Below are 17,970 nucleotides of genomic sequence, written 5' to 3'. Positions count from 1 at the left end.
ATACTTTTGTAATTTAATTTTCTTTAGGCGACATAAACATGAGATTTGAACATGTATTTTAGATGAAATTAAATATAGTGACTTTTAAAATAATTTATTAACTAATATCATAGTGTAGTTTAACAGTAAAATCAGCACTCACTTCATATATATTGTATATTTTTTTGTTTATCTTGCTGGACAATTCCTAGTGTCACAATTACAATAATATTGAGATTTAATGGTATGTTTTTGGCTTTTTTCCAATCTTTGAAAGTCTATTTGTGTCATTCCACCTACTCGGTCACCTTCCTTCCATCTCCCTTTGACTTGCCGCCTGTTTAAAGTCCTCCAGACCCTGCCATTTTTTTTGTAAGCACACTAGAGGGTGTATTGTCACCGATGTGCTGGAAATTCCCTGTTCTGTCACCTGTCCCATGTTGATAGTCTTATCGGCAACACCACTTCGTAACGTAAAAAAGCATCAATAAAAACCTGCTAATCATTTATCATCTGCCTTGAAGGGCCGTTTCTTCATAAGAGTGCTTATTCTCATTTAACTTGTGCGTGTGTGTGCTCACGTTTGTTCCGCCCCTTAGCATTCACACACTTTCACTTTGACAGTTGGGCTGCAAAGCGCCAACTGATTCAGGAAGTGTGAGCGTGAGGTAGGGACATACAGCACGAGGTTAACGTGCTGAGCAGACCAGCAGCTTTCTTCCACTTACAAACTGAGACATGAGTGAGAGAAAAGTGGAAACGCAATGAAAACAGGAAAGAAACACTATGGACTGGTTTGTGTGTGGTTTATTCTACTTCTCCCGTTTACTCTCCAGACACCTTGATTAATGGTAAGTTTTGGCACAGTTTTGAGAGTCCTCCTTCTTTTAAGGACTACTGTATGTTTTGAAGTGTTTATTGGGTTGTCTCGTGTTAAAGGCAGCACATGCTTGCTTCAAATGCAGTGTTGTACAATTGCAGTGTAGTGATATGCAAATGACCCCACAACTGTTGTTTATAAGAGTGCACTGGTGTCAAGTTAAGTGTGAAATCTGTTTGTATACTGGCATCAGTCTGGCTAAGTGACCTTGACGCTGTTTTGTGTGAGAAATTCACTGTTCTGATTCAGATACATGGTTATAAATCTGTCTGGATGGGTCTCTGTCCTTTTTTGCATTTTCTGCCAATAAATCCTGGCACTAAAGGTCCTTTTTTAGCCAATTTCATATGCAGAACGCTCCTGACGTATAAGGATTTGCTCTATTCATTTCAGTGGCTTCTAATAACACGTGGAGCAAAGGACGTGTTATGTGGATGGGGCATGTTTGTGTGGAATAGATAGGCTTTGGGTTTGTGACAGACTCTATTGTGAGATTATAGAGACGTGTGATCCTGTTATTTCACTTTCTGCAAGCTGTATCCCGCCATCCGACACACACACACACACACATAGAGAGAGATAGCAGGTTACTACTAATGGCTTTCATTTTCTGTGTCAAAATATGCATGACTGGTGCAAACAAAACAGTTGATTCGTTGGTGAACTTCTCACTAAGAAGCGTGGATTGTTAATGTTCATTCTTCCTTTTCCTTTTGTTTCGCTGCTGTTAAACCTGTTTTTTTTCTGTATACTTCAAAAACACCTTGTCAGACTTGTTCCTCATTCTGTCCTCTCTCTCTCTCTTTTTTTCCCTTGTGTGTTTATGTGCATGGAGCAGACCAGAATCTGTGGAGGCGAGCTCTGTGGTAGTTGAGAAGTCCACCTACCCTCACCAGATTTACAGCAGCAGCTCCCACCACTCCCACGGATACATCGGTCTGCCTTACGCCGTGAGTATCAAACACACTCACACCTAGCTTATCTACATCTCATTAACTTTCTAATCCATTTTTACATGTATATTTTGGTAGGACCATAATTATGGGGCGCGACCCCCACCCACCCCGCCGGCGTCCCCACCTCCCTCGGTGCTGATCCGGCCGGGCGAGAGCTTGTTTGTGTCCGGAAGCCGGCCTGGTGAGAACTTGTTTGTGCCGGGCGGGCAGGACGAGGCGTCGCGTGGCACCACGCTCAGCACCTCGGAGGACGGCAGCTACGGTGCTGACATCACACGCTGCATCTGTGGCTTCACCCACGACGATGGCTACATGATCTGCTGCGACAAGTGCAGGTAAGACTTTGATGCCCATTTAATATGTTCAATTGAGTTGGATGTAACGCCTTCCACAGTAACATGTTACTGAATTCTCATTACATTTCTGTACGCATTAATGTAATAAATTACATTTTAAATTTGTATAATTTGATTACAGTTACTAAAGTCACAGTAATTGCGTTACTTGTGTTACAATTATAGTTTTTAGAAGAAAAAAAATGCTTCTTTTAAAGCACGTTTTCCACTGCAACATCCGTCAATAAGCATGTGCTTTTAAATAGCTGGAGAGCGTGAGCTGAAATTGTTGCTGTCAAGAGTGCTTGCTTCAAGTGGAAATACAGACATTACTTTTATTTCATTGAGCGTAAAAACTAAAATATCGCTGTGAAATGCAGTCTGTGTTAATTTTCTACAGAACTTTCAACTGCTTATAACTCAACCAGCATCTTGTTCAAGCACTTGAATAGAAAGCATTTTTTAACAATACTCGAGAGGACACAGGCGCCCAAAAACACAGCGGTCCAAGCGTAGCTGCTTATAGGGCCATCCACAAATCGCATCAAGTTTGTTATTTTCAATGGAGGTGCGCATCTGCATTTTCCAGGGGTACCAGTTGAAAACCGCGAGTCACACAACAAGAACAGACCAATCAGCTTTATGCTTTAAATGGAATGTACATATTTCGGTAGACTAATTACCTCAGACAATACCTCAAAACACCCAAACATTGTAGTGTTTTTTCACACTATGGATGTCAATGGTTACATGTATCTAGTTTTCTTCTAAATGTCTTATTTTGTGTTAAAAAAGATGAGAGAATTTTAAGTTTTGGGTGAACTCTTTAGGTCTTTTAAATATGTCAAGCTGCTGTGATCAACCCATTGCAATGTTTTTCAGTAAATAGTAAGTAACTGAAAGAGTTGCAGTTTATTTTGTATTAAAATTTGCCAGATATAAAATCGAAAAATGTTGTTTCTTTATTTTTACATTAAACTATTTGCATTATCAAAATTTATATTGATAAAGTTAAACATTTATTTTGTTGTTTAAATGGTAGAAAAATATATAATCTAAATAGTGAGCCATTTATCTTTTATTGTTTTGTTTTCATCATTTATTGTTTATTTATAATTCTTTTGCACATCATTAACATGTGCATCTGCGGTATCACAGTGTTACTTTACATTTATTTAGAAAAATATAAAGAATTTAAGAGATTTTGTTTGCACGGTAGACCCTGTGATTTCACAAAGATTAAAAAAAGTCCACCCTAACCTTTAAAAATGCTTTTGAAGATCTATTTCATGTGGCAAATATTGCCTTTTATTTCAAACGTTTACTTTTGGTCATAGCTTTTTATTCTTTTGAAGTGCTAAGATCTTTGTATGCAGTGCTACCTGCTTTTTCAGTGGCATTAAAGCTTACAAAGATAAAATCAAGTTCTTTATTTAGGAGATCAGTGCTGTCAACAAGACGCATACTTAAGAAAACTTTCTGCTGATGTAAAAGTACAGAGAGCTGATAGCATGTGTAAATAGGAAGATCTGTCAGTCATTTTTCACAATCAGATAAAAAAAAGAGAAAGCGTTTCAGACATTTCTTCTCATCCGTAACCCTCTCTTTCTTTTGACTTTGTGTGTCAGTGTGTGGCAGCACATAGACTGCATGGGGATCGACAGGCAGCACATTCCCGAAACCTACCTGTGTGAGCGCTGTCAGCCACGCACCCTGGACAGAGAGCACGCCATCCTCCTGCAAACCAGGAAGAGAGAGAACATGTCTGGTGAGTTTTTTTTTTCATGCATACACAAAAACAAACACACCTATGCACACGTTGAACCTCTCCCACAGAAACAAAGCCACGGCTGCTTTTTCCCACAATTCAGCTTTAGATAAGCATCTTTAGATTCTGTACACTGTATCTGTTCAGCGTCACGTGAGCTTTTGTGTACCATGAAATGTGCACCTTACTGTCCTAAAATCCACACAAGCAATTCTATGTGAGCAATTCCAGCATTATGGATGACATTTGCACTAAAAACTGGAAACATTAATTTACATAGAAACTATGTTAACATTATTTTAAAATAGCTGTTTATGTTTTCCAAAACAACTAAACACAGAGATATGGGATCAGAAAAGTACCAATCTGCAAACATTTTTTAGATTTTAAATGAGGAAAATAAACATGCATTATGGATGTCCGCGCACACAAACATGACTGAAACAAGATTTTCAACCAGTTGTCTTTCTTATGTTTACAATCACTCTCATTGGTTGGTGATTGTTTCACACGCATTGAGCAGCGAAAATAAATAATGGCATAGTGGCCTACCTAAATACCATTTGTATTTTCAAAATGGCTAAGAGGCAGTCACACATTTTTTCATTTTAAAAACCATGAGTAAATCTGGAAATGAGCCTGATCAAAAGAGATCTTGTGAAGCTGGAACTGCGCGAAATGGATCAGGATAGTTGGAGACAGAACCAAAACGATCTCAATTCAGCCAAAATAACATGACAGAAGAGATAATGGTGGGCTCTACCGTTTGATGACTTCATATTCCGGGAAAGCTGAAATTGTTTAGTGGACGTCAGTCACGGTAACTTTTATTTCCTGTGTTTGTTCCGGGAATTATTCATTTACAAATTAAGCACTGGATAAGAGTTGACTCTCTATAGAACAAATATAAACCTTGGGTTTGGATCTTACACCTCTCGGTTATGGATGTGGCAGGTGTGAAATAGCCAATTGCGTGACTTGTCTATGTTTTCAAACAATTATATTTGATTTACCAGATACATTTTTGAGTATTTTTACGATTCTGTAAAAGACAAGCCTACACACACAAAAAACAACTTAGAAAGGGTTTTACTATGTTGATGAAAACCTTTTTTTTTCCTGGCAAGTTTGACATTTGCATGAAATACACGTATATGTATTAGAGTTGCTCTGATCGATCGGCCGAAGATCAGTATTGGTCGATAATCACATGTTATGACTCAATCGGTACTTGCCGATCTCATGAACCTATCGCAGGTTTTTGTTTATGAGTTTACAAGCAGAGGAAGACGCACATTCATAAAGGCTCTGTGTTGTCCAAAAATGAGTTTAAATACCCGGAAATCATGGCGACGAGAGTGAATGAGCAAGAGAACAGATCGCTGGAGGCACAGTGATGTTCTAAGCATTACATTTGTTAGGTTTAATGTATAGAGCAGTAAAGATATTGTGAATGTAAATCCCTCACTCTCATTAAGAGATCTGCTGTCAGTCAATAGTTGGAGGCGTCTTGCATGTATTTAGGCCTTTTCACATATAACAAAACTTTTTACTAAATAAATAGCTAAAGCTTAGCTAGAGGTATGTCTGGATATCTGCATTATTTTTATCCATCATAAAAATAACATTAATCTCATAAGTTCACTGTTTTATTATTATTTTGACTTTGTTACTTAATGTTTTTGTAATGCTGCAATTCTGTATGTTAATTCTAATAGATTTTCTTTTAATATTCGATAAATAACCTATGAGGAGAATAATGACCACCTCTTTTTACACATTTTTACACATCTACACATTTTAAAGCACTTCACTGATTCTGTAGTTTAACAGTAGTTGCTATAATAAATTAAGTTACACATTATGGGGAATAAGAAAAAGGAGGATATGAAGCACTCCTGTAGGGTTATAACTGATAGATATTTATTAAGAATAAAAATATCTAGGTTTTATTTGAAAATGTACTTTAATGGATAGTTTCATTGATTATTTTCTTTATTTCTAACAGTGTTTTTTTAAATAGTTTTTTCAGTTTTGTCTCATTCCTCTCAAGTAGTTTATGGTTTACCTTATGTTGATTTAATTCTAGTTTGAACAAAAAAGGGGAAAAAATGCAGACTATGTTTCCTCATTGCTTTGTTGTTTTTTAACCTGTATAACTTGGTGTTTTGCCTATATAAAAAAGCATATATAACAATGTAAAAAAGTTTTACTCTGCTGCCATCCACTGGAGATTTTTAGACATTACATTTGCTCCTTTATTAAATGTCAAATGGTTTTTTGAGGACGTTTTACTTCACATTTATGATTGAGGCCTAAATATCAGGTTTATGGGTTGAATCTGTTGTAGTAACTTTTGTTCTGGGTCGTTGTTGTTGTTGCAGATGGGGACACCAGTGCTACAGAAAGCGGAGATGAGGTTCCACTAGAGCTGTACACAGCGTTTCAGCACACCCCTACCAGCATCACACTCACAACAGCACGTCTGGGTAACAAACAGGCTGATAAGAAACGAAAGAAGAGCGGAGAGAAGGAGCCGCCGGCTACAGCCAGGGCCAAGAAGGTCTGAATCACAACACTTGAAGCATGAAATAAATTTTTGTTATTATTATTGTTATTTTGTACTTGTTTTTTTTTCAGCAAAGAGCTCAGTATTGTTGTACTATAATGCACTGTAATTTTAGAAATAATAAAATGTTAATATTGTTGATGTGTACTTATGTTCACCAAGGCTACAGTTCTGTTATATGTTTTACTCTACTTACTCTAGTGATGATGGAGTAACCATTTTAATATTAACATTCATTAGAAATATTTAATTATTTTGTTACCTTGTAATTGTCATTATTGCGAATTTTGATCAATATCATGCATTTTTGCTCTATAAATACATTAATTTCTTTCTTTTTTTCTAAACCATGATGTGCTTAGTAGACTTGCCAATACATAAAGGTCTGATTTCATTTTTTTTTGTCTTTCAGTCATTCCGTGAAGGCTCTAGAAAATCATCTAGAGTAAAGGTGGGTATTCTGAAGCTTTCTAAACACAACCATGAAAACATCTTTTTAAGTGTGTTACCGCATATGTGTGCTGTGTTTACCATGTTGCTGGCATGTTTGTCCACAGGGCTCCGCTCCCGAGTGTGAGCCGATTGATCCTCCCTCTCTATGGGAGAATAAGATGAAGTCGTGGATGGAGCGCTACGAGGAGGCCAGCAGTAACCAGTACAGTGAAGAAGTGCGGCTACTGCTGAGAGTCAAAGAAGCCCGAGATGGAAAAACCCTGGCCTACAATACACACACCGCAGCCTTCAAGCCACCTGTAGAGGTAATTAATACTCACATATGCAAACTCCACTATAATAATAGTCTACTTAATGTATTGTTCGATGCTTCCTACAACAGGCTTTATGTTATTTATTTATTTTCTTTTCACTCTTAGAGTCAAGTACAAAAAAACAAGCGAATTCTGAAGGCTGTGCGGGATTTGGCTGCTGATTCATTAATAATCGAGTACAGGGGGAAGGTCATGCTAAGACAGCAGTTTGAGGCTAATGGCTACTTCTTTAAGAGGTACTTGAAAGGCCATTTTGTGTTTCTGAACATTTGTTTTCAGATCGCTTTTTTGTTTATAATGTGTCTTTTTTTCGTAGGCCATACCCTTTTGTATTGTTCTACTCTAAGTTTGACGGTTTGGAAATGTGCGTAGACGCACGGAGCTTTGGGAATGAGGCCCGATTCATTCGGCGCTCCTGCACCCCTAACGCTGAAGTGCGGCACGTGATTGAAGAGGGCATGCTGCATTTATACATTTACTCTCTGAGGTCCATCTCCAAAGGGAGCGAGATCACCATTGGCTTTGATTACGACTACGGCAGCTGGTAAGCAAACATTCTAGGGCTGAATATCACGCAACAAATTCTGTTTGACCATGCAAAAAACAATGAATAAAGTGTGTTTACATGCACAAAATAAGCAGAGAACTTTTAATTCTGATCATTCTGATCTGGAATATGCTGTGTTATATGTTACTTTCCCCCGTTATTTTAAATTAGGAGTTCAACAAAACAGACTTCTCTGTTCGGTTCATTTTTAGGCCACTGTTTTGGTATGGTTTGGTATATGATAAATTAAGTAATAAAGAAGTGTCAAAAAGTTATGCACAAAAACCACAGTGAATTCATTATCTTAAAACACTGCGAGAATAAGATGTTAGTACTTGAAGATGCAGCACAATGAGAAACTGTGTGTCAGACAAGTGGACATAATTATTGGTCATAACCAAGTCTTAACGTTGACAAGACTTAATTTGGGTGTTATCCACTGTATGTGTGTATGCAATAAGGTCTGGTGGGAGTGGGTAGTCTTGATGGAATTCATGGATAGCGATTGGTAGCCGTGATGCTTTCAACTCTTGTGCGTGACATGTACTTTGTATGCACATTCATACTGGCAGATACAATTAAAGAGCTTGAAAGCTTATTAAAGCATTTGCATTCAACATGTTATTGGGTTACTGGGCAAAATCTACCTGTTATATAGAGCTTTAAGCTGTTTTTGATCTTTAACTGATAAAAGAAATCAGAGTAACATGTTTACATTACAATCCACATATCAGTTTATAAGTGTTTGCATGTAAACACATCTTTATTTTTGTATATAATCAACTGTTTGCACTTTTCTCACTACTTTCGTTCTCTTTTCCTTTGCTAGTAAATATAAGGTGGACTGTGCTTGTGTAAAAGGCAATCCGGAGTGTCCTGTGCTCAAGCATAACCTGGAGCCCACAGAGAATCTAGGCTCTAGCACACGACGGCGAGGCCGTAAGGACAAAGAACCATCGCGGGACGAGAGCGGACAAAATCAGAACCTCACTATGGACTGTGACGGGTCCAAGGGGAAAACGCTTAATGACGCCAAACAGAGAAAACTCTCTCCTCTCAGGCTCTCAATATCTAACAATCAGGTACCGTAGACACCAGTCAGTGTCATTCCAACCCACTTAAATTTCATCTCAAAAGAACACCTCACACAAGTTTTCATTCTTGAAAAGGTACTACTGGCTTCAATGTACAATTAACTAATTAGAAAAACCGAACTGAGACATAGTTGATAGATCGTAACAGTAAGTTTTGATGAAACTAGGTATAATGAACAAAACTCTAGCTTTTGTTTTAAATTCTGGGTCCCATTGTTGGCTGAGAGTCATCCATAAACGTCGAAAAACCCTTCATGTTTGCATATAAATATTATCCGTTTATTAATCTGTGCATGATTCTTTCTCTGTTTGGATATTTTCAGTCATTCTAATGATCTGTTTACTCATCCACATCTCCTTCCTGGCCCTAATTATGGTGTCTGATCATCACAAAACATGTTTCCTCATTATTTTGCCCTGTATTTCAATGGTGGCGCTGGCAGAATATTACATTTGACTTGTTTGGCACGTTATGAAAGCGTGAAACTCCCTGCCATCTTGGTGCTTTATATATATATATATATATATATATATATATATATATATATATATCAGGACATCCCATGAAGAGATGCCAGCAAAGTTGGCACAGTCCGAAAACAGGATCTCCACTCTATTTAGTAGATGCATCGATGCACAGATTCCCATAAGCACAAAAATGGTCTCTTGACCTAAGATCTCGGCCACACTTTGGGCCCGAATCGACCCTTCCCGCACTTTCTCTCCCTCTCTAATGCTCCTGGTCTGTAGCCAGGCGATGATAAAGGCCCCTCTCCCCCTCTTGCAGGATCCTGAGTTAATAGAGGATCTAGAAGAGAAAACCTCCGTTAGCAATGAAGTAGAGATGGAATCAGAGGAGCAGATTGCAGAAAGGAGGAGGAAGATGGTAAGTGCGTCCAGGGGAAAACGACCGCTATGGCAATCACGGTCGCCATGGAAACGCTACTGCCCTGCCCCCCCATCCCCTGTCTTTCCCCCTCCCTCCTCGTTCTGCCTCCTGGTGTGTGTGGTGATTTGGGCAGCTCCCAGAATGCTCCACCATTCCTTTCTTCCTCCCCTCCACCCCTCTAAACCTCCCGCTAATATCGCTGCTGCCGCCACCGCTTCTCTGTTCCTATCGCTGTGTAGTTTAACCTCCTGAAGGGTAGCGCGAGGGCACTCATCCTTGTTGCTTTGTCTTTCTTTTCCATACTTCATCTGTTATAGAGCCTGTTTGGTTCTCCATGATGAAACGTTAGGAGCTAGACTGTGTGTTTCATCTTCAGTCATTTCTCTCCTCTGTCATGACTGAACGTCAAGCTCATGTTAATAGTGAGAGATCGTGCTTAAATTGAATAACGTTTGAAAGGCTAAACTTCTGCACAGGACACGTCGACAGAAATGCAGTGCTTGAATTTACATTTTTAATAAGCAGAATGTGTTGTCCTCAGTGTACTCAACTCAACAATCCTGAACAAAAACCCGAGTAGTTAGTACATTTAAATGGGAGTTTTACGCTATTGACTAATCTGTGAAGTTAAAAATATTATTTTAATGTAACTAAATTTGATTTTAACCCTAGTTGTGGACTGACCATTGTGTGTAGAGCTTGCCTGGTTCTGCAGTAGTTTATGTAGATGCTTGGGATCAACTTTAGAGTGTATAGTAGCTCTCTCTTTAAATGTGTACATGTTTTATGTGAATGGTTTTGTGTGGCCATTAGATCTTGTGGTGCTGTTTTTTTAACATTAATGTTTAAAGGGCTGTAGAAAATTACTAACCGGCTATGAACCTATTGCACCTTCGAAACTTTTCTTCACATACAATGCAAAGTTGTTAGCAACTGATGGAAATCTCAGTAAAATTAAATAACAACTTAAAAGTAGTAACATAATTTTTTTTTAAATAAGTTAACTGCTGAAATTGATGTTCATTAATCGGATAAATGAAAGTTTTATACTAGTGAATAACATGGAAATTCCCTGAAACTTACCGCTAATGTTTCTGTGATGCAACAAGGCAAATACCCAAATACAGAATTTCTTTCTGTAGTGGGGTCATTTTTCAGTTTTCTCCCAAAACTTACTCTACTTTAACCGATTAAATTCTTTCAAAGCAGTGAAACTTTTTGTAGTTCATAGAACTTTTGGCAGAAAAAAACATCTTTTTGGTGTTCCCTCAACGAAAATGATATTTGGGGGAACTTATAGCGTGGTATGGTATGCTTGTATGGCCGTTTCTACTGTTAAAAGGTATCAAAAAACTAACTGTACCAACTGTACCACTTTTTGGGTACCTAGCACAACAAATGGGTACCAAAAGGGCGGAGCAAGACAGGCTGGTGAACGCTATTGGTTTACAGAAATACACTACTAGCTTGTGCGCAAGCCAGGAGAATTAAAACAAAGGAAGCGCAATTTTTAAATACACAGCCGACACATTACACTGTAATAATATATACATCTAATAATTAGCCATGTCGGACCTGAGCTTGCACAAACCTTGTCATCGTCTTGATGAACAGCCAAAAATCCAAGAAGAGCAGAATCTACCCTGTGCCCTTTTATTGTTTACAAAGCCTTATAAAGCGCGGGTACTTTTAATTTCTCCAGATAGCTCGCGTGCGCATCTATATTTGAAATAATTTACTTCTTGAGCTGATGATAATAACATGCTGTGATTATTAAAGTGCTTCTGACATCAACTGTAACTTTCTGTCATAAACCATTGATACCCTTTTGGCAGTGTAAACGCAAGCCTGATTATGATGACCCGTACCATATCACTCAGTGGAAATGGGCCATTTATGAATTTTTACTTCAGAGTTGGGTTTATCCCAGCTCATGCATGCCATGCAAAAAACTAGAACAGTATTTTAAAGTTGTAAAAGAAATGCACATTCTGAAAGTTAAAATTAGCTTTATTTGTGGTTTTTGGTACTTGCCCAACAAGTTGTTACCGATAATTTTGTCCTAATTTTGCTGTTTCAAAATGTGCATAATATAAAAATTCTTTGTTAAACAGTTGTAAAAGTCTTAAATCTCAAATTTAATTTTCATTTTTCTGAATTTTTGTACAAATATTTGTAAATTTATTACATAGATATGTCATATGTAATGCAGAAGTTGGTTCATCTAACTCAATGGAATGTACATTGCCTTGTAAACCTTCAACACACACCACTTTTTAGTAAGAAAATTAGCCCTAATTTTAGAAATTTTACAATTGGTGGACAAAATTCTTTCAGCCCAGAACCTGGGCTACAACATTTTGGTGGCCATGAATCACAGCTCCATGCCCCAACCACACTACCCATACAGCAAGAAGTACATTGATGTGTATGAGTGTGTGCATGGGGGTGTGAGCGAGATTAGAGGCCTGTGTGTGTGTATGTAAACCCTGATGGCTGTCTCTTTCGGCACCATTCAGGGCAGCCCGGCAGAGGAGTCCCACCGTCACGACGCAGGGGCTTCCTGCTGCAGAGCTCTGAGAAACAAGGAGGTAAACCTACCCCTTCATATCCTGACAAATCCCAAACCCAACCCTTCCACCCTGCCTGTTACTGTACAGGAGAACCCACACACTAACCCCACTGTCCTGTGCTCACTGACCCTATGCTGAGACTGAAGTCCAGGCATGCAACCCTCAGTCGCTCAACATGGCCCACCTCAAGACACCCTCGTGTGATACATTTTGTTTCCGTTTGATAGGACATGAGGGGAGTAAAGAAACCGCCTCGCACACATACATGCCACAATTCACACCTTGGGGGTGTCTTATGTTTCCTCTTGGCTAGAAGAGAAAGTGTCCCATTTCTCTCTTTTCCCGCCTTTGCTGCTGGCTATGGCCTGCTGATTGCACTAAGTGGCTAGCTGGGTTCCCAACTGTCAGCTTGAAGCTCGACTCAGCCGTTCTCTGTTCTCTTTCTGTATATCATCCATGTAGACACGGGAAGAGAGGAAGATGGAGGCCATTCTGCAGGCGTTTGCTCGTATGGAGAAGAGGGAAAAGCGGAGGGAGCAAGCGTTGGAGAGGATTGGCACCAAAGGGGAGGTTGGTGGACGCAGCGATATAAAGGAGGAGGCACCTGCAACCCCTGAGGCTGAATCTCCTGCCGTGATACAGGTATGTGATATCCACTGATGCATATGCTCAAGCTGATTTATTCTTCAACCTAAAGTGATCGCTCTACTACACATTGCAAATCTTGGATGTAGATGTGAGCATTAATACATCTCCATTCTGTTTGTGCTGCTCTGCCAATAATACTTCAGAAACACTACTTGTCTGTCGGGTTTTCTATGCTCCACACGTTTATTGAGCATCAAATGCTAATGTAGAAAGAGGCTTAAACTTGCAGTTATTAATGAAAGGAGGACACAGGAACCGTTCTATCACTTTAATCATAAAATAAACTAGAAAACCAAAGTATGCATCTGGAGCATACACTTGCACAGCTCTCTGCATAGCCCATACTCATCTCTGCTAATAAAAAAGGCTGATTGATACCTCTGCTGTGCGCGTGGACATCTCAAAAATGTGACTACACTATGCAACGACGCATAGCACAAGCTCTGTGATTGGTTGTCTTGGTATTGCTAACAAGTGTGGGCAGGACAGAGAGCTGAGCAAACCCGTTGGAGCATTTACAAGTATCTAGCCCCTTGATGGAGATCCAGATGGAAATTTTTGTTTTGTGTTTACCTTATGATTAAAGTTGTTGCACATCCGCCGGTTCCAATAAGGTAGCATTCAGAAAACACCAGAATTGAATATGCCAAAATGGCTGTAGTGTTTGTGTTTGAAACAGTATGTATGGGTGTTTCCCGGTGTTAGGTTGCAGCTGGCATGGAATACGCCTCATAAAACAGTGGCAGTTCATTCTGCTGTGGCGACCCCTGAACAATAAAGGGTCTAAGACGAAAAGAAAATGATCAGTTTTGTTGTTATCTGATACTGCTCATTTATTTACAAACTGTTATGATTAAATTGTGTATTGAACATTTATTATCAATGTCTTCATTAAAATATCCATAAATAAATATCCCTAATTGTAATAACATATCATCATTGTTTTGATGTTTAGCCGCTGCTAGAGGTAGTAAAGGAGGAGCCTGGTCTGAAACCGGCGAAGGTGAGCCGTAACAAACAGAGAAAAAGCTTCTCCCGGAACCGGACGCACATAGGACAGCAGAGGCGGCGAGCACGAACTGTCAGCACCTGCTCCGACTTGCCCCCCAGTTCCCCTGGTGACACTTTAGAGCCCTTAATGGCAGAGACTCAAGATATAGAGATGCCTGTGGCCCCTGAAGCCGATGCTCCGCCAACGCAACCCCCTGAAACAAGCCCACCCCACAGTGGCTCACCAGCCCCAACATGCCGCAGTGGACAGAAGTACCCCAAAACTAAAAAGGTAGAATTCATCTGCGCTATCTTCCATATAACACACACCACAGCTGTTTGTTCTGAGTTATTAAATGGTGTTTTCTCTTTCATGACAGCACTTAGTGAGTGAGTGGATGGGTGTTGACAAACAGGAGCGGGTTGCGTCACGCACTCCGGAGCCTCCCCCTGAAAGGCCGTTGCGGATCAGTAGTGATCCTGAAGTCTTAGCCACACAACTGAACTCTTTACCGGGCATGTCCTGCAGCTCACACGTCTACAGCACGCCAAAACACTACGTCCGCTTTTCTTCTCCTTTCCTGGCCAACCGTAGTCCCAGTACTCCTGGAGTGCCCACGGGACGACGGCGCTCGAGAGAGATGCCTGAAACGCCAACTTCCACTGGCTCCTGCAAGAAGGTAAAATAATCGAATTATTCAGAAATGTTGTGAAGTATCATATTAATATTGTTCGTTAGTGATTGATTATATGATTTACATTTCAGACCAGACACACTTTTATTTTGCACTTACAGTTGAATTGAATTGCTGTTATTGGCATGGCATGTATAATACAAACCAAATTCCATGCGCTCTTCCAACACAGCAAACATGCGCACTAACTACAGTACATACAATCACTAATAAAATGGCACTGATGCATACTGTATTTTGCACAGTACATAAATAGAAGCATACTCATTATAAGCTTGGCAAATGACACATTGTCTAGTTTTCATATTCTAGTTAGCAACTTTTTTGGTCACGTATAGCATATATCATATAGCATATATAGCAAATGTCCTCAGTGTGCACATCTGACCAGTGAATCCAGCTTGTGTAATCTTTATTTTGAAGAAATGAACAATCTAATCAAACAAATTTAGCAATTGTAGTAAGTGTAGTGCAGTGGTCACCAAACTTGTTTCTGGAGGGTCAGTGTCCTGCAGATTTTAGCTCCAACCCTAATCAAACACACCTGAACAAGCTAATCAAGATCTTACTAGGTATACTTGAAACACCCAGGCAGGTGTGTTGAGGCAAGTTAGAGCTAAACCCTGCAGGGACACTGACCCTCCAGGGCCGAGATTTGTGACTCCTAGTGTAGTGGAATAAAAATAACTATTTTCCCAAGCATTTTTAAAGAAGGTAACACAAAGACTCTGAAGCTACCACTGAATACACAAAGTGTTTTTATTCTTCAGTTTGTTTTCATAACTTCCACATAGTTTAATCATCCATAGCATAGCCACTTGCTTGCTAGATAGTCAATATCTTTAAATCAGGCATGTCCAAGCTTGGTCCTGGAGGGCTGGTGTCCTGTAAAGTTTATACACAACTGGGCTAGCTAATCCAGGACCGACTTTGGACACCCCTGCTTTAAATAATCTTTTAAAAAAAGGGTTTTACATTAGTCAGTGTGCATCTCTAAAATGTTATCTGTAGCTTTGCATTTCACTAACCCCTTACATTTCAATGGATTCTGCCTGTCTTATCATTTGTTAACTAGAAAAATAAATCATTCTGAAAGTAAACTTCACGATAAAGTTTCTCTACATCTTTATTTTTATAACTGTGGTCTGAACTCTGCAGTTGTCTTCATATTATTGTGCTTTGTGTGAAAATTTACCTTGTTTTGTACAGCGCTGGCTAAAGCAGGCTTTAGAAGAAGAAGGTTCGACCAGCCCAGGTGGAGGACGACCTTTTCTGCTCATACCCAGTGAGAGTCCTCTCAGTCCCTCTATAAACGGCGAGTCCTGCAGCCCTCTACCCCTCAATGGAAGTTGCTCATTACCAGGTGAGTGGCCGTCCATATTCAGACAGGAAAGTTATAACATAAAGCTTGATGAAAGTAGTCCGCAATCTTACTCTGTCCATATTATTAGATTTTTTAATGTATTTGGGTTAACCGTTCTTGGGTGGCTTGCCAATGTATTAGATTAATACATAAAGTAAATAAAGCTGACCAAAGTTCATACGTGGAGAAGACTTTATTGATGACGGTGATTATTACAGTTCCTCAATGTTGATGTCAACTCGTCAGTCTTCAAGTAACTTAACCGAAAGTACTCTCTGTGAGACAGAACTTTATACTAGCCACAAACAAACCATTCTGTGTTTACTAAGCTCAGCAGGACCATCTTTAACAGATGTTTTACCTGTTGTTTTGCTTATATCCACTGAGAACTCAATTGGCTCTCACCTATCATTAAAGGGTCATTTAGTTCACTCCTATCATTTTGTAGGGGTTGAAGCACAGGTCACGCTCAGCATACAGAGAATTGATCACATCAGAGTTCATTCAATGTAAATACGACTGTACTAAAAGGCTCATAATCTTTCAATATGCTTGCAGAGTTGCCTACACCGTTGAAGAAGAGGCGCTTGTGTTCACTCGATCCCTGCATGTCGGAGACTTCCACCCCATATGGGTCTCCATGTGCCACGCCAACCCGAACAGAGTCAACAGAAGCACCGGGCACACCTTCGCTGCTAGCAACGCCTCCTCGACCTCGACCAGAGGAGCCCAGTACCGAGCCCTCGACACCCTTGCAGATGCCCAACCACCCTCTGTTACAGGAGGTCAGAGCTTTTCTGCATAGTTGTTGATGCCATATACAGTTTAAGGCAAACATTATTTTCCCTCCTGTGAACTTGTTTTCTTTTTTTATATATATAATAAAATATCTATCTTATTTACCATATTAGGAAGCCTACTGTGCTAGGTGTGCAATCTGACACAATGACACAAATCATAAAAAAATATAGCTTCTTTATTTGGGTCTCTTGCCATGACAAGATCTAAAACAGTAGGGATTAAATCTAAGGAAGTTTGTACAACTCTTTTTCGCTCCCCGGAGCATCTGATATGTACCTCACTCAAGACATGCGTTAGGGCTTTCCCTACCGTAAAACACACAAAACATGGATTGCTGTAAAATTCGTCAATGGCAGGGAAGCATTTTCCCTTGTTAACTGCAGACAAAGAGTTAAACAAAAAACATTTATCGCCTTGACATGCAACAAAATACCAGCCATTCATGCAAAGCACAAATAATATTTTTTTTATTCTGTCACATCCAACAGTCGTCATCCGTGAACCAATCTCCATCTGTGTTCCACTGCTCCGTTTGTTAGATGTTTGCTCCAGTTTTCTTTTGCAGTCTGAAGTGCGTCAAACACACAAAATGCCTAATTCGCGCAATAGGATGTCTAATCTTTTCTTTGCTTTGACTTCACATGTAAATCACTCGCGCTTCACCCGCGTCCGCTTACTGCACAAGCTGCCCCCCTTTTTTTTCCATGTAATGTTTGGATTGTGAGGACACAGGTGAGACGTCATTTTTCGAGAGACACTCAAATACATCCCATGCGCTGCGTATGCAACATCTAGAAGTCATGTAAAACAATTCATTGCAAACAGAAATTAATATAATTTGATTATATGTTTTGGAATTGGATGTTTTATAATATTATTTACATTATTTGTGTTTAAATTAAGAATTTCACAGGATCGCAAAATATGTGCGGCTTTTTGTTGATTTTTGTGTTGGTTTCAGCGATTGCGGACTTGTGGAAAACTAAGGGGTCTGATTATGTAAAAAAAAAACATGTTGAAAATAAACCTCCATTAAACAATTTAGAAAATATTTAAAAATCAATAAAAACATTCACAGGAGGACTAATACATTTTACTTTAACTTGAACATGTATG

At 39.4% G+C, this 17,970-nt stretch overlaps 1 protein-coding gene across 17 annotated transcripts in view; it reads left to right on the top strand.

Moving 5' to 3' along the window:
- Positions 1-17,970, top strand: part of kmt2e (lysine (K)-specific methyltransferase 2E) — a 57,860-nt gene that overhangs the window by 34,859 nt on the left and 5,031 nt on the right. For 4 of the 17 annotated variants that reach the window (XR_015483137.1, XM_087248239.1, XM_087248237.1 and 1 more), the window contains 15 exons: positions 1,698-1,809; positions 1,891-2,150; positions 3,779-3,918; positions 6,303-6,481; positions 6,900-6,938; positions 7,045-7,245; positions 7,360-7,490; positions 7,571-7,798; positions 8,631-8,883; positions 9,683-9,781; positions 12,820-12,999; positions 13,961-14,287; positions 14,376-14,675; positions 15,900-16,053; positions 16,612-16,838. Coding sequence is in view for 15 of the 17 variants with exons in the window: in XM_087248239.1 (XP_087104365.1) it covers positions 1,698-1,809; positions 1,891-2,150; positions 3,779-3,918; positions 6,303-6,481; positions 6,900-6,938; positions 7,045-7,245; positions 7,360-7,490; positions 7,571-7,798; positions 8,631-8,883; positions 9,683-9,781; positions 12,820-12,999; positions 13,961-14,287; positions 14,376-14,675; positions 15,900-16,053; positions 16,612-16,838 (2,830 nt within the window). In the remaining 2 variants the exon portion in view is untranslated. Of the gene's footprint in view, positions 1-655; positions 831-1,697; positions 1,810-1,890; positions 2,151-3,778; positions 3,919-6,302; positions 6,482-6,899; positions 6,939-7,044; positions 7,246-7,359; positions 7,491-7,570; positions 7,799-8,630; positions 8,884-9,682; positions 9,782-12,303; positions 12,376-12,819; positions 13,000-13,960; positions 14,288-14,375; positions 15,168-15,300; positions 15,796-15,899; positions 16,054-16,611; positions 16,839-17,970 lie in introns of those variants that run through there. The other 13 variants (XM_087248236.1, XM_087248234.1, XM_087248235.1 and 10 more) reach the window with 8 other exon arrangements.

This window comes from Danio rerio, chromosome 4 (assembly GCF_052040795.2).
Source record: "Danio rerio strain M-AB ecotype USA chromosome 4, GRCz13ab, whole genome shotgun sequence".
In the NCBI taxonomy this organism is placed as follows: domain Eukaryota; kingdom Metazoa; phylum Chordata; class Actinopteri; order Cypriniformes; family Danionidae; genus Danio; species Danio rerio.
The sequence above is the reverse complement of the archived record's forward strand: the minus strand, read 5'-3'. Positions and strand labels throughout refer to the sequence as shown.